Raw genomic sequence first — 24,381 nt, forward strand, 5'->3', positions numbered from 1 at the left:
TTTCGGTTCGTTTCGGTAGCCAAATGTGATGTACAAAACGGAGCGATTTCTCCTACACACAGACGCTTTCAGGAAAAACTGCGCATTTGGTATGTAACTGAGAGTCTCCTCATTGAAAACATCCAAAGCTCTTCAAAGGTAAATTATTTTATTTTATTTTATTTTATTTGGTTTTTGTGAAAATGTTGCGTGCTAAATGCTACTCAAAATGCTAAGCTAGCTTAGCATACTCTTATACAAATTAGTCAATTGCTATGGTTCAAAAGCATATTTTGAAAATCTGAGATGACAGTGTTGTTAAGAAAAGGCTAAGCTTGAGAGCAGGCGCATTATTTTCATTTTATTTGCGATTTTCAGAAATCGTTAACGTTGCATTATGCTAATGAGCCTGAGGCTTTAGTCACGATCCCGGATCCGGGATGGGGAGATTCAAGAGGTTCAACACTGTCATCTCAGATTTTCAAAATATGCTTTTCAACCATAGCTAAACAAGCATTTGTGTAAAAGTATTGATAGCTAGCATAGCTATAAGCCTAGAATTCAGCCAGCAATATTTTCACAAAAACAAGAAAATCATTCAAATAAAATCATTTACCTTTGAAGAACTTCGGATGTTTTCAATGAGGAGACTCTCAGTTACATAGCAAATGTTCAGTTTTTCCTGAAAGATTCTTTGTGTAGGAGAAATCGCCGTTTTGTACATCACGTTTGGGTACCGAAAAAAAATGAAAATTCAGTCATCAAAACGGCGAATTTTTTTCCAAATTAACTCCATAATATCGACTGAAACACCGCAAACGCTGTTTAGAATCAATCCTCAAGGTGTTTTTCACATATCTCGTCATTGATATATCGTTCGTAGATGTCTACTTTCTCCTGTGAATCGCTTGGAAAAAGACGTGCAGTTGAAGATGACGCACCAATTTCGACGGAGGACATTGGGCGGACACCTGGCAAATGTAGTCTCTTATGGTCAATCTTCCAATGATATGCCTACAAATACGTCACAATGCTGCAGACACCTTGGGGAAACGATAGATCGGGCAGGCTCATTCCTTGTGCATTCACAGCCATATAAGGAGACAATGAAAAACAGAGCCTCAAAAATCCTGCTCATTTCCTGTTTGACGTTTCATCTTGGTTTCGCCTGTAGCATCAGTTCTGGGGCACTCACAGACGATATCTTTGCAGTTTTGGAAACGTCAGAGTGTTCTCTTTCCAAAGCTGTCAATTATATGCATAGTCAATTATATGCATAAACGGGCACGTTTTTTTATCCAATAATGAAATAGCGCCCCCATAGATGTAACAGGTTAATGGCCCACCCACCTCATAAGGCTGTGCTGTTGTCTTCTGGAGAAATGTGTACTTACAATAAAGATATCTGGTTGATTAGTGGTACTGTGAGACCACTAAAATGGCCTATAGCTCAGAGCCATTGGCTTGCGTCCCAAATGGTACCCGCTATACAGGAAATAGGGTGCTGTTTGGGACGCAAACCATTTTCTTTTCATCAGCTAATCGTTTATTTATGGGATTTGGGTGCAAAACCCAACAAATCCCCCAACACGACCACAAAAAAGTTCCACACCTATAGACCATGCTCTCACCTTTGTCTGTGCAATGCAGCAGCAACATTTTACAAGGGCATTTAGTAAAAAAGCCGAGATTGTTTTGGAGTATGTGAATGTACAAGAAGTAATTCTAGAAATTTGATTAAAACTGCCATTTATAGTTTTTTGACATATCAGAAGTAAAAACACATCTCTGTACCTTGTAAGCAAAAGGAGGCTTTTAGCAACACAGTACAAATCAACCCTGTGTCTTTCCCAATCCAAATCAAAGGCTCTGACCACATTCAAATGTGACACAAGCCATTTGCAAACATAAGGATTCTTCAGCTTTGGTTGTGTTGTCAACCAATTTCACATTCCCCCGTCATCCGCACGGTCCTACTTAATCTACGAGTGAGTGAGTGAGTGAGTGAGTGAGTGAGTGAGTGAGTGAGTGAGTGGTGGTGAGTGGTGTGGTGGTGGTGAGTGAGTGGTGAGTGAGTGAGTGGTGGTGAGTGAGTGAGAGAGAGAGAGAGAGTGAGAGAGAGAGTGAGAGAGAGAGAGAGAGAGAGAGAGAGAGAGAGAGAGAGAGAGAGAGAGAGAGAGAGAGAGAGAGAGAGAGAGAGAGAGAGAGAGAGAGAGAGAGAGAGAGAGAGAGAGAGAGAGAGAGAGAGAGAGAGAGAGAGAGAGAGAGAGAGAGAGAGAGAGAGAGAGAGAGAGAGAGAGAGAGAGAGAGAGAGAGAGAGAGAGAGAGAGAGAGAGAGAGAGAGAGAGAGGGAGGCCTGGACAGATCCTCCCCAGTCCTTGCTATCTCTTACATCCCCCTTTTCCAGTTAAAAGAAGGTAAATAACAGACAGACAGCTTCATTAGCTCTAGCATCTGTGGAGACCACTGCTCTGGCTTGCACCGGTGGTCGCTTAAATGCTGGAGCTTTTACTCAAGGCCCTGGTGGCGACCTCCAATCAACTATTGTTTGTTTTATTGTTTGTCATGAGACTTTTCCTGGACAGTGGGAGTTAGAAAAAAAAGAGATCTGAACCTGAGCTGTGGCTGAAAATGTCATCTCTCTCTCATTTGTTTCTGTTTTGCTCCACAAACAACAAATCATTCAGTTGAAGAGATAAGAATGTGCCAAGTGGGTGCTGGTTGAATTTTTGTCAATGGAAATCTAGCTACTCCAGAGCTAAACCTGACGATTGGCAGCTAGACAGAGATCTGTGTGGTATTCGGAAGGCTAGGTTTTCAGTCGGATACCTTTGGATTAATTTTCCATTATTCCCACCCTGGACGATTCCTTATTGTAGGAAAAGGTGGGTATAATAGCTGTCTCCATCAGGAGTACTGTTAACACACACACACACAGGCACGCTCGCACACACACTAGAGGTCGACCAGGTCGACCGATTACTCGGAATGGCCGATTAATTAGGGCCGATTTCAAGCAATCGGAAATCGGTATTTTTGGGTGCCGATTTGCCAATTTTTTTTTACATTTATTTTTTTACACCTTTATTTAATCTTTATTTAACTAGGCAAGTCTTTTAAGAACACATTCTTATTTTCAATGGCGTTCTAGGAACGGTGGGTTAACTGCCTTGTTCAGGGGCAGAACGACAGATTTTCACCTTGTCAGCTCGGGGGATCCAATCTTGCAACCTTGCAGTTAACTAGTCCAACGCAATAACGACCCACCTCTCTCTCGTTGCACTCCACAAGGAGACTGCCTGTTACGCAAATGCAGTACGCCAAGGTAAGTTGCTAGCTAGCATTAAACTTAAGTTATAACAAACAATCAATCATAATCACTAGTTAACGACACATGGTTGATGATATTACTAGACATTATCTAGCGTGTCCTGCGTTGCATATAATCTGACTGAGCATACAAGCATACAAGTATCTAAGTATCTGACTGAGCAGTGGTAGGCAGAAGCAGGTGCGTAAACATTCATTCAAACAGCACTTTTGGGCGTTTTTCCAGCAGCTCTTCGCTGTGCGTCAAGCATTGCGCTGTTTATGACTTCAAGCATATCAACTCCCGAGATGAGGCTGGTGTGACCGAAGTGAAATGGCTAGCTAGTTAGCGTGCGCTAATAGCGTTTCAAACGTCACTCACTCTGAGCCTTCTAGTAGTTGTTCCCCTTGCTCTGCATGGGTAATGCTGCTTCGATGGTGGCTGTTGTCGTTGTGTTGCTGGTTTGAGCCCAGGGAGGAGCGAGGAGAGAGACGGAAGCTATACTGTTACACTGGCAATACTAAAGTGCCTGTAAGAACATCCAATAGTCAAAGGTTAATGAAATACAAACAGTATAGAGGGAAATAGTCCTATAATTCCTATAATAACTACAATCTAAAACTTCTTACCTGGGAATATTGAAACCACCAGCTTTCATACGTTCTCATGTTCTGAGCAAGGAACTGAAACGTTAACTTTCTTACATAGCACATATTGCACTTTTACTTTCTTCTCCAACAATATGTTTTTGCATTTTTTTAACCAAATTGAACATGTTTCATTTTTTACTTGAGGCTAAATTGATTTTATTGATGTATTATATTAAGTTAAAGTAAGTGTTCATTCAGTATTGTTGTATTGTCAATATTATAAATAAATTGACGGATTAATTGGTATCGGCTTTTTTGGTCCTCCAATAATCGGTATCGGCATCGGGGTTGAAAAATCATAATCGGTCGACCTCACACACACACACACACACACACACACACACACACACACACACACACACACACACACACACACACACACCGCTAGAACACCAGAAGGATTAACAATAGAGGATATTGTACCAATTTAAGTTCATGACGCAGTCATTTTAGTCCATGAAAGAGGTAGCAATTATTGCCCTCTTTTTAATCATGTTAAACCCTTCATCAACTGATTTTGTATTAATACTTGAACCTGCTTGTCGTTTTCCAGACCTGTCTGACAACACCTTTTTAATCATGTGATCTTTCCGAAGGGTGTTTGAATTCATTCCATTTATCCTCCATGATTTGGATTGTTGCTTATTCATGCGTGCACTTCCAAAGTACTGTATTACCCATAGCTTGAGCTGTTTGCCTGCGTATTAATTTATTTTGTTTTAATGATGGTAGCTAAGTAGGAGTTTACCTTTAGAAGTCCCTAGGGCTTACTCCAGGTAAATTACTCAAAATGCTGTTGTTTATGCCTTTCACTAGGAAAGCAACACATGGGAATTAAACTCGCTGAAGTTGAACCACTGTATAGGCGAATAACAGTAACTGACAAACGAATGCATCTAGCGATGTGATTAAATTAAAACCTCACTTACTGTAATGTTGATCAAGTTAGGTCCTTTTCCGATTGTTCACATTTTGTTTTTGAAAGGGGTCAAAACAAACAATGCAGTCACACACGCACACATACCAATGTCCATATTATTTGAAATGACAATAGTTGACCAATCTAATTCTAACCCATTCAGTATAAATTCATCATGTACTGTAAGTACCTGGGAAAAGTAATTGAATCCCTTCCAAAACAAAGCCAGCAACAATATGTCTGAAAAAAAACACCCACTCAAATAAACAAATAAAACACTCAGCTATGTTCCAACAACACCTCATCTTTTACATTGAATCCAACCAATCCAAACCAATCTCTGTGTGCCCAGTGCCTTTCAATCCCCCATAAAAGGACTGTATGAACTCATCTTGGCCTACAGCAGGTTCCCCTAGAGTCAACTGAATGGTCCTTTATGGAGGAAACATAATTTGAAAATGATGGAGAGAGATCACGTGTGTGTGTGTGTGTGTGTGCGTGTGCGTGTGTGTGTGTGTGTGCGTGCGTGTGCGTGCCTTTCAGACTGAGACATACCATAGAAGTACAATACAGTGGTTAACACAAGAGACATCACTCAGGGCTATGATTGATAAAACAGTATTTGAATGACAAAAGCAAAGTCATATCAGTCTCAGGCAATGATTATTATATATATTTTTTAATCTCTCTCCTCTTATTTATATGTTGATTTCCTGAAGATGTCAGCCAGACGCAGTGTGTGTGTGTGTGTTTCGGTCTGTGTTCTTGCACATGCCTGCGCTGCATGTGTGCTTGTGCACTTCACCGTGTGGCAGAATAGCGCTCCCCCTTGGCCCTTGAGTGCATTGGAAATGTAGATGCACACATACATACAGTGGGCCTCTCCATGATGTCTCACTGTAAGTACCCCTGACATCAGACCCTCTGTGGCACTGTTTTAATTGAGCCCAGGATGATGAGAGTTAATTGATTCAGAAACGAAGATCCAACGGCAACGTTGGTGGGAAGGAAGGTGCGCGCCTTGGCTTTTTTCTCCCTCGCCTTCTTCATGTTTGGGAATGCTTGCCACTTGGATTCTGCATGCCATCTTTCTTATGGAAATCAACATGATTCGGGAGGAATGGGAGGGCACAACGGAGAGAAGGACTACCTCTGTGTCTTTCATTTCACAACAGCCCTTGTCTTTTGAGGTTTTCTTTGCGGTGTAGATCGCCTTACCCCTTGTTGGCAACTGATGTTTTCTCGCAAAAGCAGTTGTTTTGTGGATTAGCTTTGTGTGGTGGGTCTAGCTGTGTTTTTTTTTTCTCTTCTTTTCTACAGAGCCAAACTGGTTTTTAGATTTTGGCTTTAAACTACTTCAGGGGGAAGCATCTGAGTGCCAAAAGAACAAGACCAAAATGTTCCCAGTCACTTTTCATCCCGCCAAGTTCAATGTCCCACAAAGAAGTGGTGGAAGGGTCTTCAGAGATAGATGGAGGGGTTGAGGGTAGCTGAATCATGGGACTAAAAACAAATAAAATATAACTAATGTCAAATATACTGTGTTCGTAAAATGTATATAGTATGTACAGTGCCTTGCGATAGTATTCGGCCGCCTTGAACTTTGCGACCTTTTGCCACATTTCAGGCTTCAAACATAAAGATATAAAACTGTATTTTTTTGTGAAGAATCAACAACAAGTGGGACACAATCATGAAGTGGAACGACATTTATTGGATATTTCAGACTTTTTTAACAAATCAAAAACTGAAAAATTGGGCGTGCAAAACTATTCAGCCCCCTTAAGTTAATACTTTGTAGCGCCACCTTTTGCTGCGATTACAGCTGTAAGTCGCTTGGGGTATGTCTCTATCAGTTTTGCACATCGAGAGACTGAAGTTTTTTCCCATTCCTCCTTGCAAAACAGCTCGAGCTCAGTGAGGTTGGATGGAGAGCATTTGTGAACAACAGTTTTCAGTTCTTTCCACAGATTCTCGATTGGATTCAGGTCTGGACTTTGACTTGGCCATTCTAACACCTGGATATGTTTATTTTTGAACCATTCCATTGTAGATTTTGCGTTATGTTTTGGATCATTGTCTTGTTGGAAGACAAATCTCCGTCCCAGTCTCAGGTCTTTTGCAGACTCCATCAGGTTTTCTTCCAGAATGGTCCTGTATTTGGCTCCATCCATCTTCCCATCAATTTTAACCATCTTCCCTGTCCCTGCTGAAGAAAAGCAGGCCCAAACCATGATGCTGCCACCACCATGTTTGACAGTGGGGATGGTGTGGTCAGGGTGATGAGCTGTGTTGCTTTTACGCCAAACATAACGTTTTGCATTGTTGCCAAAAAGTTCAATTTTGGTTTCATCTGACCAGAGCACCTTCTGCCACATGTTTGGTGTGTCTCCCAGGTGGCTTGTGGCAAACTTTAAACGACACTTTTTATGGATATCTTTAAGAAATGGCTTTCTACTTGCCACTCTTCCATAAAGGCCAGATTTGTGCAATATACGACTGATTGTTGTCCTATGGACAGAGTCTCCCACCTCAGCTGTAGATCTCTGCAGTTCATCCAGAGTGATCATGGGCCTCTTGGCTGCATCTCTGATCAGTCTTCTCCTTGTATGAGCTGAAAGTTTAGAGGGACGGCCAGGTCTTGGTAGATTTGCAGTGGTCTGATACTCCTTCCATTTCAATATTATCGTTTGCACAGTGCTCCTTGGGATGTTTAAAGCTTGGGATATCTTTTTGTATCCAAATCCGGCTTTAAACTTCTTCACAACAGTTTCTCGGACCTGCCTGGTGTGTTCCTTGTTCTTCATGATGCTCTCTGCGCTTTTAACGGACCTCTGAGACTATCACAGTGCAGGTGCATTTATACGGAGACTTGATTACACACAGGTGGATTGTATTTATCATCATTAGTCATTTAGGTCAACATTGGATCATTCAGAGATCCTCACTGAACTTCTGGAGTGAGTTTGCTGCACTGAAAGTAAAGGGGCTGAATAATTTTGCACGCCCAATTTTTCAGTTTTTGATTTGTTAAAAACATTTGAAATATCCAATAAATGTCGTTCCACTTCATGATTGTGTCCCACTTGTTGTTGATTCTTCACAAAAAAATACAGTTTTATATCTTTATGTTTGAAGCCTGAAATGTGGCAAAAGGTCGCAAAGTTCAAGGGGGCCGAATACTTTCGCAAGGCACTGTATAAGCTGGAAGTAGAAGCATAATTATTGTGGTCCATTATTTCACTCCAATTAGGGAGAGTTTGTAGGGTTAGGGGAAAATAGTAAAGGAAAATATATACAAATATATATGCAGTACCAGTCAAAAGTTTGGACCTACTCATTCAAAGGTTTTTCTTTATTTGTACTATTTTCTACATTGCAGAATAATAGCGAAGACATCAGAACTATGCCAAGGGGGGTGAATACTTTCGCAAGCCACTGTAATTGATTTGATAAAATAACCGTCATCACATTAATGATAGTCACGTCACAACAATTTTTACTATATTCTATTTTGTGCAAAGCTGTTGTTAGGGTTTGTTCCTTTCGTCCTTGTCAATCATTGGCTCATTGGTGAAATTAGCATTATAACAATTTCTTTAATTAAATAATTCAAAAACTTGTATTAATGCGATTGCAGACAGAAGTTCACAACAGGAACATAATGCATGTTTCAGAGTAAGTTCTGCATCAAACAAAGGGTCTCAAGTTGTTTTGTTAAACCAGAAGTCCAGCCCTGGTGATGTCACTTCCTACGTCATTACCTTTTTACCGTGCCTACAAAGTTTTATAAACAATGGCTTTTAGTGTTATCTAAAAATGTAGCAGTAAATGTCCACTCCCCAAAGTTGATTTATTGTAGAATGTTTGACAAGTCTTATGTCCTACACACCCCTGCAGAGTTATGTCTCAGTCACACATTTCTCAGAGGGGTCTTTTTATAAGAGAGAGAGAGAGAGAAAACTAGAAAACAGCTGTGGAACAATACTAAACCTCTATAATGAATATATACTGTATATTCTTAATCTGTAGTCTAGGACCCTATAAATGTAAGGGGGGTCTTATAACCCCTCCCCTTCTATTAATACAACATAAGCCTAATCAATTATTCTAATACATCAAACATTTTGGTACAGCCCTTATCATGCCCCCTAGCTGAACCCGACACTGTCATCAAGGCAACGGGTGGCTACTTTGAAGAATCTCAAATATAATACACTGCTCAAAAAAATAAAGGGAACACTAAAATAACACATCCTCGATCTGAATGAATGAAATATTCTTATTAAATACGTTTTTCTTTACATAGTTGAATGTGCTGACAACAAAATCACACAAAAATTATCAATGGAAATCAAATTTATCAACCCATGGAGGTCTGGATTTGGAGTCACACTCAAAATGAAAGTGGAAAACCACACTACAGGCTGATCCAACTTTGATGTAATGTCCTTAAAACAAGTCAAAATGAGGCTCAGTAGTGTGTGTGGCCTCCACGTGCCTGTATGACCTCCCTACAACGCCTGGGCATGCTCCTGATGAGGTGGCGGATGGTCTCCTGAGGGATCTCCTCCCAGACCTGGACTAAAGCATGCGCCAACTCCTGGACAGTCTGTGGTGCATGGAGAGAGACATGATGTCCCAGATGTGCTCAATTGGATTCAGGTCTGGGGAACGGGCGGGCCAGTCCATAGCATCAATGCCTTCCTCTTGCAGGAATTGCTGACACACTCCAGCCACATGAGGTCTAGCATTGTCTTGCATTAGGAGGAACCCAGGGCCAACCGCACCAGCATATGGTCTCACAAGGGGTCTGAGGATCTCATCTCGGTGCCTAATGGCAGTCAGGCTACCTCTGGCGAGCACATGGAGGGCTGCCCAAAGAAATGCCACCCCACACCATGACTGACCCACCGCCAAACCGGTCATGCTGGAGGATGTTGCAGGCAGCAGAACATTCCCCACTGCGTCTCCAGACTCTGTCACGTCTGTCACATGTGCTCAGTGTGAACCTGATTTCACCTGTGAAGAGCACAGGGCGCCAGTGGCGAATTTGCCAATCTTGGTGTTCTCTGGCAAATGCCAAACGTCCTGCACGGTGTTGGGCTGTAAGCACAACCCCCACCTGTGGACGTTGGGCCCTCATACCACCCTCATGGAGTCTGTTTCTAACTGTTTGAGCAGACACATGCACATTTGTGGCCTGCTGGAGGTCATTTTGCAGGGCTCTGGCAGTGCTCCTCCTGCTCCTCCTTGCACAAAGGCGGAGGTAGCGGTCCTGCTGCTGGGTTGTTGCCCTCCTACGCCCTCCTCCATGTCTCCTGATGTACTGGCCTATCTCCTGGTAGCGCCTCCATTCTCTGGACACTACGCTGACAGACACAGCAAACCTTCTTGCCACAGCTCGCATTGATGTTACATCCTGGATGAGCTGCACTACCTGAGCCACTTGTGTGGGTTGTAGACTCCGTCTCATGTTACCACTAGAGTGAAAGCACCGCCAGCATTCAAAAGTGACCAAAACATCAGCCAGGAAGCATAGGAACTGAGAAGTGGTCTGTGGTCACCACCTGCAGAACCACTCCTTTATTGGGGGTGTCTTGCTAATTGCCTATAATTTCCACCTGTTGTCTATTCCATTTGCAACAACAGCATGTGAAATGTATTGTCGATCAGTGTTGCTTCCTGAGTGGACAGTTTGATTTCACAGAAGTGTGATTGACTTGGAGTTACATTGTGTTTTTTAAGTGTTCCCTTTATTTTTTTGAGCAGTGTATATATTTAGATTTGTTTAACACATGTTTGGATACTACATGATTACATGTGTGTTATTTCATAGTTTTGATGTCTTCACTGTTATTCTTCAATGTAGAAAGTAGTAAAACCAAAGAAAAACCCTGGAATGAGTTGGTGTGTCCAAACTTTTGACTGGTACTGTATATATATATATTTTTTTTAAATATATATATTTTATAATATATTTATAAAAACAGATATGGGGGATTGGAAATTATGCAGACAAATGGGTGCGTGTGGTTTCCAGGACACACACCTAGCTGTGTTCATGTTCTTTGAAAGTTAGACAGTTTTCATTATACTGTACCACCTAAAGGCACAGCAGAGCACTCCTTACATTTCTGGCCAAGTAATCTCTCCACTTTGACCAATTAGATCACTAATTGCAGAGCCAAAATGTAGTAATTTGAAACATTTGTTAGATATCTGATCTTGTAATGGGCCCATGCAGATCACAGAACAGAGCCGAAATGAATTGAAGTTCCCTGTTGTTGTAAGAGTATCCTAGTATCCTAAGTCCACACTATCCTAGGCCCTATACACTATACAGTAGCCTGTAGACATTTGTCACACTGTAGTTCTGAAGATACTTGTTTTGCTATTAGCGTGTTTTAACAAGTCATTTGGGTAATGGCTTCCAATGATTGCCTTATTTTGTTTGTCCCAAATGGCACCCTATTTGAATAAAGAAAAGGGTACCATTTGGGATGCAGACTGAGATTATGCCTTATGTGTAAGTAGTGAGCCCTATTTCCATAACGTGGACCTTTTTTTCAGCCACAGAATAATTGATGTGCCTTTTATGGCTGTGGAAACGTTTGGCTTTCAACTACTGTTATCATCATTACCATTTTCATTACAATTATGGTATCTATTATTAACATCTGTTGTTAAACATTTACACCTCAAAATATACTGTAGCGAAGGACCGGGTTTAACTCATCCCGCTAAATTTATTATAGTAAAGTAGTGTAGTGTTGTTTGATAATAATAATTTGATGCTGTTATTTTGTCATTGCATGGCATGTCAGTATCAGTGATCTGTAGGTTATACCAGTATGGCCACCCACCTCGGTATGAGAGAAAGAATATTTCAGTAAATCTTAATTCAATCAAATCTACAATGCGCTATTTGCAGTTTTAAGCCCTATTCGAACAGGATTAGTCTTACTGGGGGAGGTCGGGTAATGTAATTATGTGCACGAGCACAAAACACCACATCTGTCATTTTAGCCCTGTCCGAATCTGCCATGTCAGTTATTTTTACATGGCAGGAGAGTAACAATTCCAGACAGAATAAGCTACTGCTGATAATACTAGTCCTGTGCTAATTGACATCCCTGTGTTTTGAGAGAAATGTCTGCGTTTGACAGGTGTTTCTCCCGTTTTGAGCAAGAAAACAATAACTGATTCGATATAGTTGTTCATAGCCTATATATGAAGGGCCTACATGTGTCAACTTTCACAGTAAATGCTTTTGTTTATACGTTTTGTGTGAATTAATTGAGCATCGCCAACATACATCAGTAAAAAATATTTCTCCTATTTAATGCAACCCTTGCTGTTAATAGATGGCAAAGCAGCAGCATACAACTGAGCTAAACGTTAGGAAAGTATCAATTCACTTTGTCATCCATAGCCCAAAAACGCATCTCAAGTGCAAGTGCACCGTTTAGCTCACATCTGAAGGCTGGGGGGCATTTACTGTATGATGTCTTCTAATAAAATATCCCAACATAAAATAGTGATTATGACCACGCTTCCTAAATTCAAATGGTATGGCGACAATATACCAAAGATGGTTTGGTATGGTTTCTAAACTTGGGAACCAAGCTGGAGTCATCAGTGTTGCCCCATTATCACCGGGACTTGTTGAAATATCTTCACACCTCAAAAAAAACCTCCAGGCTTCCGTCATAACTGTCCATTTATTGAAAAAAATATGATTTACAGGGATCAGCTTTGAAGAAAAACAACAACTCTGGAATAAGGGACACTCTGGGCTAATAATTACATAACATTCTCCAGTAATACTAGTCACATGTGAATAGGGTTTTACAGTTACATTTAGATAAAGTTTTTCTTATTGTCTAACAAAAATCTTAACAATGTAGAAGGTTATGACTGAAACCAGCCCTTAATGGTTACCTTTATGTCAAATTAACCAATTAACCTATCAATTTCCTCCAATCCAGATGAACCAATCAACCATGGTTTCCGTTAACCAATCACCTTTCTCACCTGTTGTAGGTTTGGAACTGCCCTTCATGATGATGCCCCACCCCCTGATCCCGTGCAGCTTGCCCCCTGCTTCTGTCACCATGGCAATGAGTCAGATGAACCACCTCAGCACCATCGCCAACATGGCCGCCGTCGCACAGCAGCAGAGCCTGCCCTGCAGAATGGTCACCTCAGTTATCAAGGTAAGCTGTGTATAATAAACATAGTACTAAACTAGAAAGTATTATATTATATGACAGTGTTTCCCAATCCTTATACTTAGGACCCATAACTTTGTTACTGTTAGGGCAAAAATAAAATATGCACCCATTTGGGTCCCCAGGACCAGGATTGGGAAACACTGTTATATTCCAACATGGCCGATGTGGCACAGCAGCAGAGCCTGCCCTGCAGAATGGTCACCTCAGTAATCAAGGTAAATCGCTAGAATGGACTTAATTTACTAAACTATATAGTAAACACATTACAACATGGCTGCCATGATACAGCAACAAAGAGAGCATGCCCTGAAGAATAGTCACCACAGTCATTGAGATGGACTGGCAGAATGGACACACACTGTGTATAACTAACATACAGCTCTGGACATTTAAAGTGATTTATCCTGAACTTTTGACTGCGATGACAGAGTGGAAAGCACTATGGAAATGTACATTGATTACATAGCATCTACTTTCATGGACCTTAGTTGTCACTGATGACCTTGTCACTGATGTCCCTCTATCATTGACAGGAGCGTGTCCCAGACAGTCCCTCCCCCACCCCTTCCTTAGAGGACGGCAGGAGGCCCGGCAGCCACCCGTCGTCCCACCGCAGCAGCAGTGTCTCCAGCTCACCGGCCCACACAGAGAGCTCCTCAGACAGGATACGTACGTCCCCCTATTCCCTCCCCATGCAACGAGTCAGACTGGCTAACTGCGTGTTCAGTTCCGCAAGTAAACAAACCCACCCCGCTAACCCACTAACCCAATTTTGATATTGTTGTTTTTGTTGTACTGAACCGATAAATTGATTGATTTGGGATTTGTAGTGCTCTTCAATCCTAGTCCTAGTTACTCACTGGGTGTGTCAGTTTTTGTTTCAGCCCAACAGCAGTAACACACCTGATTCAACAAATCAAGTGCTAGATGATTAGTACACTTGATCAGTTTAATCAGGTATATTAGTGCTGGGATGGAACAAATCCTTGTACATTAGGGGTTCCTTAGTACCAGAATTGAAAAACACTTATTCTGAATCATCCACGTGTTCAAAATTTGATAGTTAGAAGTTAATTTCCAAAAACAGGGCATATACAGGTCAATTCGAACAGACAAAGACATCTTCTAGCTCACCTGTGCTACTCTCTCTCTCCTCTCCAGCCATACATCAGAATGGTCTTTCTATGAACCAAATGAACCAAGCTCTGCTGGGCCTCTCTCCTAGCATTCTGCCTGGGCCTAAAGAAGGAGACCTGGCCCACGACATGAGTCACGAAGCAAAGAGGATGCACATTCACAAAGGTAAGACGTGTCCTATTGAAAAACCTATATTCACGTTGACAAAGATAAGATATGTGTCCTATTTTCATACATATACAGTGCCTTCAGAAAGTATTCATACCCCTTGACTTATTCCACATTTTGTTGTGTTACAGCCTGAATTCAAAATGGATTAAATATATATGTATATACAGTGCCTTGCGAAAGTATTCGGCCCCCTTGAACTTTGCGACCTTTTGCCACATTTCAGGCTTCAAACATAAAGATATAAAACTGTATTTTTTGTGAAGAATCAACAACAAGTGGGACACAATCATGAATTAGAACGACATTTATTGGATATTTCAAACTTTTTTAACAAATCAAAAACTGAAAAATTGGGCGTGCAAAATTATTCAGCCCCCTTAAGTTAATACTTTGTAGTGCCACCTTTTTCTGCGATTACAGCTGTAAATCGCTTGGGGTATGTCTCCATCAGTTTTGCACATCGAATTTTTCCCATTCCTCCTTGCAAAACAGCTCGAGCTCAGTGAGGTTGGATGGAGAGCATTTGTGAACAGCAGTTTTCAGTTCTTTCCACAGATTCTCGATTGGATTCAGGTCTGGACATTGACTTGGCCATTCTAACACCTGGATATGTTTATTTTTGAACCATTCCATTGTAGATTTTGCTTTATGTTTTGGATCATTGTCTTGTTGGAAGACAAATCTCCGTCCCAGTCTCAGGTCTTTTGCAGACTCCATCAGGTTTTCTTCCAGAATGGTCCTGTATTTGGCTCCATCCACCTTCCCATCAATTTTAACCATCTTCCCTGTCCCTGCTGAAGAAAAGCAGGCCCAAACCATGATGCTGCCACCACCATGTTTGACAGTGGGGATGGTGTGTTCAGAGTGATGAGCTGTGTTGCTTTTACGCCAAACATAACGTTTTGCATTGTTGCCGAAAAGTTCAATTTTGGTTTCATCTGACCAGAGCACCTTCTTCCACATGTTTGGTGTGTCTCCCAGGTGGCTTGTGGCAAACTTTAAACAACACTTTTTATTGATATCTTTAAGAAATGGCTTTCTTCTTGCCACTCTTCCATAAAGGCCAGATTTGTGCAATATACGACTGATTGTTGTCCTATGGACAGAGTCTCCCACCTCAGCTGTAGATCTCTGCAGTTCATCCAGAGTGATCATGGGCCTCTTGGCTGCATCTCTGATCAGTCTTCTCCTTGTATGAGCTGAAAGTTTAGAGGGACGGCCAGGTCTTGGTAGATTTTCAGTGGTCTGATACTCCTTCCATTGCAATATTATCGCTTGCACAGTGCTCCTTGGGATGTTTAAAGATTGGGAAATATTTTTGTATCCAAATCAGGCTTTACACTTCTTCACAACAGTATCTCGGACCTGCCTGGTGTGTTCCTTGTTCTTCATGATGCTCTCTGCGCTTTTAACGGACCTCTGAGACTATCACAGTGCAGGTGCATTTATACGGAGACTTGATTACACACAGGTCGATTGTATTTATCATCATTAGTCATTTAGGTCAACATTGGATCATTCAGAGATCCTCACTGAACTTCTGGAGAGAGTTTGCTGCACTGAAAGTAAAGGGGCTGAATAATTTTGCACGCCCAATTTTTCAGTTTTTGATTTGTTAAAAAAGTTTGAAATATCCAATAAATGTCGTTCCACTTCATGATTGTGTCCCACTTGTTGTTGATTCTTCACAAAAAAAATACAGTTTTATATCTTTATGTTTTAAGCCTGAAATGTGGCAAAAGGTTGCAAAGTTCAAGGGGGCCGAATACTTTCGCAAGGCACTGTATATATATATATTTTTTAGCTTTATTTAACTAGGCAAGTCAGTTAAGAACAAATTCTTATTTTCAATGACGGCCTAGGAACAGTGGGTTAACTGCCTTGTCAGCTCGGGGGTTTGAACTGTATTTAAAAGGAAATACAGAAATATCTCATTTACATAAGTATTCACACCCATGCGTTAATCAGTGTTAGAATCACCTTTGGCAGCGATTTCAGCTGTGATTATTTCTGGGAAAGTCTGTAAGAGCTTTGCACACCTGGACTGTACAATATGTTCCCATTACTCTTTTCAAAATTCTTCAAGCTTTGTCAAATTAGTTGTTGATCATTGCTAGACAACCATTTTAAAGTCTTGCCATAGATGTGCATGCAGATTTGCCACTTAGGAACATTCACTGTCTTCTTGGTAAGCAACTCCAGTATAGATTTGGCCTTGTGTTTTAGGTTATTGTCATGTTGAAAGGTGAATTCATCTCCAAGTGTCTGGGGGAAAGCAGTTTGAGCCAGGTTGTCCTCTCAGATGTTTCCTGTGCTAAGCTCCATTCTGATTTAAAAGAAATCCTAATTAACTCTCCAGTCCTTAATTATTACAAGCATACCCATAACATGATACAGCCACCACTATAAATATGGAGAATGGTACTCAGTAATGTGTTGTATTGTATTTGTCCCAAACATAACACTTTGTATTCAGGAAAAAAAGTTAATAGCTTGGCCACACTCTTTGCAAGTATTACCTCTGTCAATTAGGTTAGTATTGTGGAGTAACTACAATGTTGTTGATGCATCTTCGGTTTTCCCCTATCACAGCCATTAAACGCTGTAACTGTTTTAAAGTCTCCATTGGCCTCATTGTGAAATCCCTGAGCTGTTTCCTTCCTCTCGGGCAAAAACATTTCAGCTTTTAATTTTTAATAATTTGTCAAAAAACATCATTCCACTTTGACATTATGTGATATTGTGTGTAGGCCAGTGACAAACAAAATCTGAATTTAATCATATTTTTTAATTCAGGGTGTAACAGAACAATATGTGGAAAAAGTCAAAGGGTGTGAATACTTTCTAAAGGCACAATACCTTGCAATGTATCGTATTTACATTCCATACGTGTATATATGTTCCATACGTCATTTCGTTTGGTTATGACAACCTCAATGCAACCATGTATTGAATATTGAAAAACGTTTATGTTTAGATATGTCAATACAATTGTAAATTATTTTAACTGATTAAAAAAAAGGATTACTACTTGTTCACTTATGGTTTACTTGTAGCAAATACCAGATAAGTAAGGTAAGTAATCTTAGTAAATACTAGGTGACAATGTACCTTTATTTATGATAAGTAGTCTACTAAATGCTTAGATATGTCTCTATACTGTAGATGAATTCCAGTACCATTCCCCTCTATTGAGCAAGATTTAGAAACATGTATAAAACAATATTACTCAAACAAGGAGCAGATACAAATGTATAATGCTGTGAGTTAAACATAAAATGATGCAAATAATATATTTTAGTATTCTATGATGGTTTATAGTTGTGCTGGGGTTGGGTTTGTGTGGTGTTGGGTGGGGTGGGGTGGAGGTGGATAATGATAACAAAACCACAGTGGAAATCATTGGGCTGTGTGTTCCCTTTTGGTTAGCGGCTAACAATTAGCCCAAAGTGGAGATCAGCTCTCGTCCTTCCACTCACAATATGAAGTAGTAAATAGTAATAATTAGTGTGATCATGCTCTGAATTCATAGGTCAAACTCCACAAGTGTGTGTGTGTGTGTGTGTGTGTGTGTGTGTGTGTGTGTGTGTGTGTGTGTGTGTGTGTGTGTGTGTGTGTGTGTGCGTGTGTGTGTGCGCGTGCGTGATTGAGTGCATGATTGAGTGCGTGTGTGTGTCTACATGTGTGTGTTACAGTGTGCAGAGCTGCAACCATCGGTGGACATAGTGTAATAACCATTGAATATAAACAAGCATGATCTTCTTCTACCCCATCTGCATTCTCTGTACTACTCTGCTCAGTGCTCACCTCAACCAGTCTTTGCATAAACAGAGACATAACACCTAAACCTCAGCCTATTAACACCATGCTGTTCTACCATACACACACTACAGTTTTGTTAACAATTCAGACCTGTGATGTCCTATGATATGTGATAGAGAGAGAGAGAGAAGGGGGGGGGGTGAAAACCAGACAATCCATTTATGTAACACACACAAACAAACACGACCACATTATTATTGAGATTGTAAATTCCTAATATGTCACCAGTGTTGATTAGGATTCCGGGCTCTCCAGCGCGGTTGTACCAGAGGTTTCGGTTCTGCAGAAAAACATTTTTATAAAATAACCCATTAATGCAGAGGAGTGCAACTAAATTAGTTACCAATTTGCTGAGCATGAATTAATGAAGAGAGCTTCTCGCGGCTCCCACAGTTGTAATTTTCATAATAACCCCGGACCTTTATTTGGCAGGTTGTTTCGTTTTTTCGTTTGAAGGTTTTCATTAGTCTAATGAGGAGTGTGCAAGGGCGAGCAGTCAGCACAATTTACATGAGGAAGCTATCATAATAAATGAGGCAATTTGAATAACACACACAGCTTTATGCGGTGAGATAAGAGAGATTGTAGTCGGTCGGCAGACCCAGCGCTGGTAACCAATACATTAGAACCCAACTAATATCCAAAGTAATCCCAATAAAAGCTTTAAGTGAAGGAAATAAAATGAATGATAGATATATTGAACTGTAATGATATGATACATGATGCATTAGATGAGTAATATAAATGTGTTCCATTGTTAAAGAGCGAGGGAATTGGAGGGAGGGAGGAAGGGATGGAGAGGAGGGGGTCTGCGATTTGCTACTTTGTTTATGGCAAGATTTTTAATTAGGATTGTTCATCGGATCAGTTTGTTTAGACAAATGAGATAACATTCCAATGGTTTAACGATATTTCTCCACTTGTTTGATCTTTATGGTCTTGGTCGAGAAATGAATTAATCTTATGCATTATACTCACACAGAGAGAACAGAGGAGGGGACTGTAGGATGCAGTGTCCTGTCTCTGCCTCCATATATGAGGGGTAATATCTGCTCGTATCGGCTATCGAAGACAAAGTACACCGTTACTGACGCGGTAATGCAACCGATCATTTGTCGCTGTGAAGATCTCTCATCAGTAAGTGTCTGCTATCGAAGACAGTCAAACTACACAGATACTGCACTGACAGAAACTATCTCTCCGCTCTTTTCCACATCATCTTTGATGACAAAGGACAAAGATCATTTGTTGTAGTTGAAATCTCTCTATTACTTCAAGTCCAGCCCATCCTCATTCTAGCTCACAACCAGATGGTATAGCTTTCCGGGTGTCTTTTCAACTTTTTTAACACAATTATTGTTGGCAAGTAACGATCGGTTGCAAATAGGACTTGATGATATGATGATGTTCCATAATTACATTTACATTTAAGTCATTTAGCAGACGCTCTTATCCAGAGCGACTTACAATAAAATTGAAACGGCAAAAGTACAAAGGCCAGCTATGTATCTCACATCAAGCTAATTGAATCATTTCACAAAGAGAAGTCTGTGGTGATCACTTTCGTCTCGTGAAACAGCAGGTAGTTGACAAACAAAAGGCAGAATAAAAGACACGGAAGCCTTTGGTTGTAAACTCATTTTAGATATCAAACATTGAACATGATTTGATTTACTGAGGGAGAAGCCTTTTTAAACACAAGCAATATGCGCAACACTCCGTTGTTGTTGCTGTAGAAACCATATGGGAGATGAAAAGCACAAACAGATAGATATATTGATTAGCCAAACATAGAACAACGAAATCTAGGGCACCAGACGTTTAATTTCACCAGTAAAAATGTTGTGTGAAAATGCACTAGATGTTTCTATTCACTTACATTGGTTATGTTTTGTTGGATCTGGAAACGTGGTGCAATGGAACCAATGGAATACTCTCAAAAGTAGTAAACCTGCCCATCTGTCACGCCAAACACCAATCTAACCCTTGACGCATCTGAAAGAGAACAAATACTATTTCCACCCGGGTCTGGAACTATAGTTTTGTCATGACGTCACACAACTCTAGCGGCTAGAATGACTGACAGGTCTCGTATGACACAAGGAGACTTGGAAAGCAACCAATCTGTAAAATGATTCTGTTAACCATATTCTAAAAAGGGAAAGATTTGACTGTAATGGGATATATTCTCACTTCCTGTGTAAATGTTATGTATCCTTGTTGACACACTGTGAGATGGACTGATAATGTCCCACCTTGGATAAATGGATCATCCTGGTGTATCTGATCACACAGAGACATGTAAAGTGCATCCTGATTTCATTTGATAAAATGGGGGAAGAAGTATAATTTTGTAGAAACAATCAGATTTTCGACACATTTTCTATATGGTACTAAAAGGTAATAATAGAAACTGTAGCCTACTTGTCACTGAAATTGACTAATGTGTGCTGATAGTTTTAATGCAGCATTATATCTCGCCTCTCATTACTCCTTTAACCCTAATTTACTGTAACACAACTTTGTTGAATCTTCATTCAGATCCAGGCAGAGAAGTTCATAAAACTAAAACACAAACAGGAATACATGCATTCTTGCATGCACACACACATACACACACAAACACACACACACACACCAATTACTGTAATTTAACATTTAAACATAACCTAAATCACACATAATTGGCATCTTTGAAACAAGCATTAGCCAAGTAGTTTGCTGTGCTAAATCAGAGCTACAGTATAGTGTTTGTGTCCAGTAAGACAGTCGGGCAGATATATTGGTGTCATTGCATGGCATTGCAATCCTCCAGGGAGTATCCAATGCTGTTCTCTTCTGTGTTGTGTTCTGCCGACTAACGACATTAGCTGGCGCTAATCCAGACTGAATATACTGAGTCGATCTCAAAGGAAGACAAAAGAACTAAGCGGAAATAGGGAAGCCAAATGTTTAGTAAACGCTTATAAAAGGCCCAGCTTAGAGAGTTAGAGGGTTAGAGAGAGAAGAGCTCCGACTCTCTCTGCAATTGCTACAAGCCTAAAAGGGGGCTCGGAAAATGAATACAAATCCATTAGCGGGTCCTGGTTTCACAGTTATAAAAGGACTTAAGGGCGGGACGTGTTAAACGTGTGGAAATCTGTTTTGATAACATATTGAGCTTATTGGGCTTTGCCGCCGCTGCTGCTCGAATTAATAACACTTAATTTGCAGACGGAAGAAAGCCGTGGCATGGTATTTCCAGTTAAAGAGATTAATTTTTAAACATCTAATTGACAGGCCAGGGTCAGGCGGGATAAGCAACAGACTCTGTAAGAGACGGCCGCACGGCAAAGTCAAGGTGACTGGAATACGCCTTTCAAAAACACCCGTAGAAAAGAGAGGGAGATGAAAGAGAGAGAATTAGTCGTCAATAAGTGTCCCTCCACCCCCTATTCTCTCTGTCTCTCTCTTTATTATGAATGATTTAGTTTCCCAGTGAAAGGTTATAAAAGCCATGTATAACAGTGTAATATCCGTAGAGTGAAAATGTGAAGGTTTGACTCGCAATGTCCTCAAGTCATCTAGCTACCAGACTGCAGTGTGATAAGAAGCAATGTTCTGAATAACTCCTGCCTCCAAGAGGCTGTTTCCATGTTTTATAGGCTTTACCAAGGAAAAGCACACAAATAGCATTTGTTTCGTGGCTAGTCTGTAAACATGATGAACTGTTAGTGAAGTCGCTAACAACTAAGGCTGCTGAAAGCTAGAATGTATTCCAAATGGCACCCTTTTCTCTATAATGCACTACTTTAGAGAATAGTCCTATGGGTCCTGATCAAAAGTAGTGTACTATATAGGGATTATGGTGCCATTTGGGACACAAATGCTGGTGTTTACCTTGGCTGAGTATGTGGTGCTTGGCATGTTGGTAATGTAGCATCGCCTAATTACTATTTACATGTAAACATGAAATGAGACAAACAACCTCACAGAATGGCTATTTAGAAAAGGTGAGGAAAAATACAGTAATTTATATTCAGGGTCAACCTTATCTGACTGTAACAGCTGTAGAAGCGGTATGTGTTGTTATTTTGAATCGCAAATTTCCAGAATTGGACATAATCCTACTAATTGTTTTCTGCTTCTGTCCAAGGGCATGCAGGTACAATATGGGCTTGCTATATTATAATATGCATAATAGCAGATGCTCTGATATGTAAAGTGTGAGGGGGGACCAAGTGCCTGGTTATACTTTTTTCATCATTCTGAAAATAGCTCTAACCACTGTATGGCTAATGTGCTTCGGCCTAATCCAATACGATGAGTGATTTGATATTCAATTACTTATATTCAATCCAATGTATATATAAAGCCATTTTTACATCGGCAGTTGTCTCAACGTGCTTTTTTCTCTATCTTTTCTGACAGTCTGGAGTAGAATAGCAAGCATATCAAAGCAACAATGCCTTACTTCTTGTGCCTTACAGTGCATCCCTCTCACACCTCACTAAGGTACTTGTTCATTCCCCCAGCAAAAGGTAACATGAAACAGAGGCCTGCTGCTGTGTGTTCCTGATGGACAGGCAGATTTCACCTTGGCCAGTGAATGATAATGCATTATTAAATTTGCCTCCGCCGCTCTCCTAGATACACTAGGAGCTGACCACAGCATATTTATCTCCCCATCTGAGCCTCACGTTGGCGCGCATCTTGGCAGCCAGAGCGTATTCTGTCACTTTTGAGGCATTTTAAAGATTAAAAAGAAACTCTCTGCCTCTTTTTTTAACGTTCCTTAAAAGCATCACCCTGCTCTTCTTTTTCTTCTATGAAATGCAATTAGCGGATGGAAGAGGGTGTCACGTAATGGAACATTCATGAGAAAGGTAGGGGGGTGGAACAAATATCCAAATGAACTGCCCTCCCCACTCCCATCTACCCCACACCCCCTGACCTGAAGCGATAGTCCCCTCTCTGCACAATCAGCACTTTCTTCCCTCACACAGGGGGCCGGGGAAATTTGATTGATCCTCTATCAAATAATGATTTTGCTTGGGCATATGCACTGACAAGTTATTTGATCACAAAGCATTATTGTCTGCCAAGTCACATTCCGGGGCTTGTGATGGCTAATGATAGGTAGATAGGTAGTGAGCATCTTTGAAGCCCCCCCCCCCCCGCACAACACCCCAAGGACACTAGGTTGTAAAAAGAAGACTGATGCAGAGCAACTCAGTGGATTGGGCTAAAGTAAGGAAAATAGGTAGATGAAGAGATGTCACTTACAGGGGAGATAGCTGAGTTGTAATGATACTCTATGTGAATTGAAAACCCATCCATGTCTGTAAAGTGTTTAGGTCGAAATTGTTGAGGTTGTGTAACGGATGTGAAATGGCTAGCTAGTTAGCGGTGGTGCGTGCTAATAACATTTCAATCGGTGACGTCACACGCTTTGAGACCTTGAAGTAGTGGTTCCCCTTGCTCTGCAAGGACCGCAGCTTTTGTGGAGCGATGGGTAATGATGCTTTGAGGGTGACTGTTGATGTGTGCAGAGGGTCCCTGGTTTGAGCCCAGCTTGGGGCGAGGAGAGGAACGGACTAAAGTTATGTTACAGTTGCATTTCTGTACCAACCTCAAGAAACAAAGAAAAGTAGTATGAGGCATATAAAAACAACCGTACCTTTTATCAAACACTAGTTAGAGCATTTGAGTCCTATTGAAAAAACCTTACTTCATACCATTTGGTATTAGGCAAACATACCACTGCACTACTACTCATAACCACTCAAATACACTTCGGAAAAAAACTATAACTTTTGTTTCGTTCCACTTTGATGTTCTTCAGGATTTGGTGTTCTGTACTGTATTTCAGCTTCCCCTGACATCATCTCATGTTTGATCAGCTGTTGAATTATCTAAGTGATAGTGCCTATGCTGCATTCCATCAGTCATACTGTAAGTAAAGTACGACTGCCGCCAGAACAGGTCTGCGAACAGGATATATCAGCAGGGCAAGGCACTGACTTTAGGAGGTAGTGTCTTACATAGCTCAAACTGTCATCTAAATTTATTGGAGGCAAATGTTTGAATACTTAGTGTTTTTATACTGCCAGAAGAAATGGTGCTTTTCACCTTATGTAGCCTTGCCCACTTTACCCAGAACCATTTCAAATTTGT

At 40.8% G+C, this 24,381-nt stretch overlaps 1 protein-coding gene across 2 annotated transcripts in view; it reads left to right on the top strand.

Annotated features, from left to right (window-relative positions):
• The window catches only part of LOC135519940 (dachshund homolog 1-like), a 273,557-nt gene that overhangs the window by 204,190 nt on the left and 44,986 nt on the right, over window positions 1–24,381 (top strand). Inside the window, exons 4-6 of one of the 2 annotated variants that reach the window (XM_064945184.1) lie at window positions 12,905–13,077; window positions 13,629–13,830; window positions 14,257–14,397. In XM_064945184.1, coding sequence (XP_064801256.1) covers window positions 12,905–13,077; window positions 13,629–13,830; window positions 14,257–14,397 — 516 coding nt within the window. The remainder of the gene's footprint in view (window positions 1–12,904; window positions 13,078–13,628; window positions 13,831–14,256; window positions 14,398–24,381) is intronic. The other variant, XM_064945185.1, reaches the window with a different exon arrangement.

Source organism: Oncorhynchus masou, chromosome 29 (genome assembly GCF_036934945.1).
Source record: "Oncorhynchus masou masou isolate Uvic2021 chromosome 29, UVic_Omas_1.1, whole genome shotgun sequence".
Lineage (NCBI taxonomy): Eukaryota > Metazoa > Chordata > Actinopteri > Salmoniformes > Salmonidae > Oncorhynchus > Oncorhynchus masou.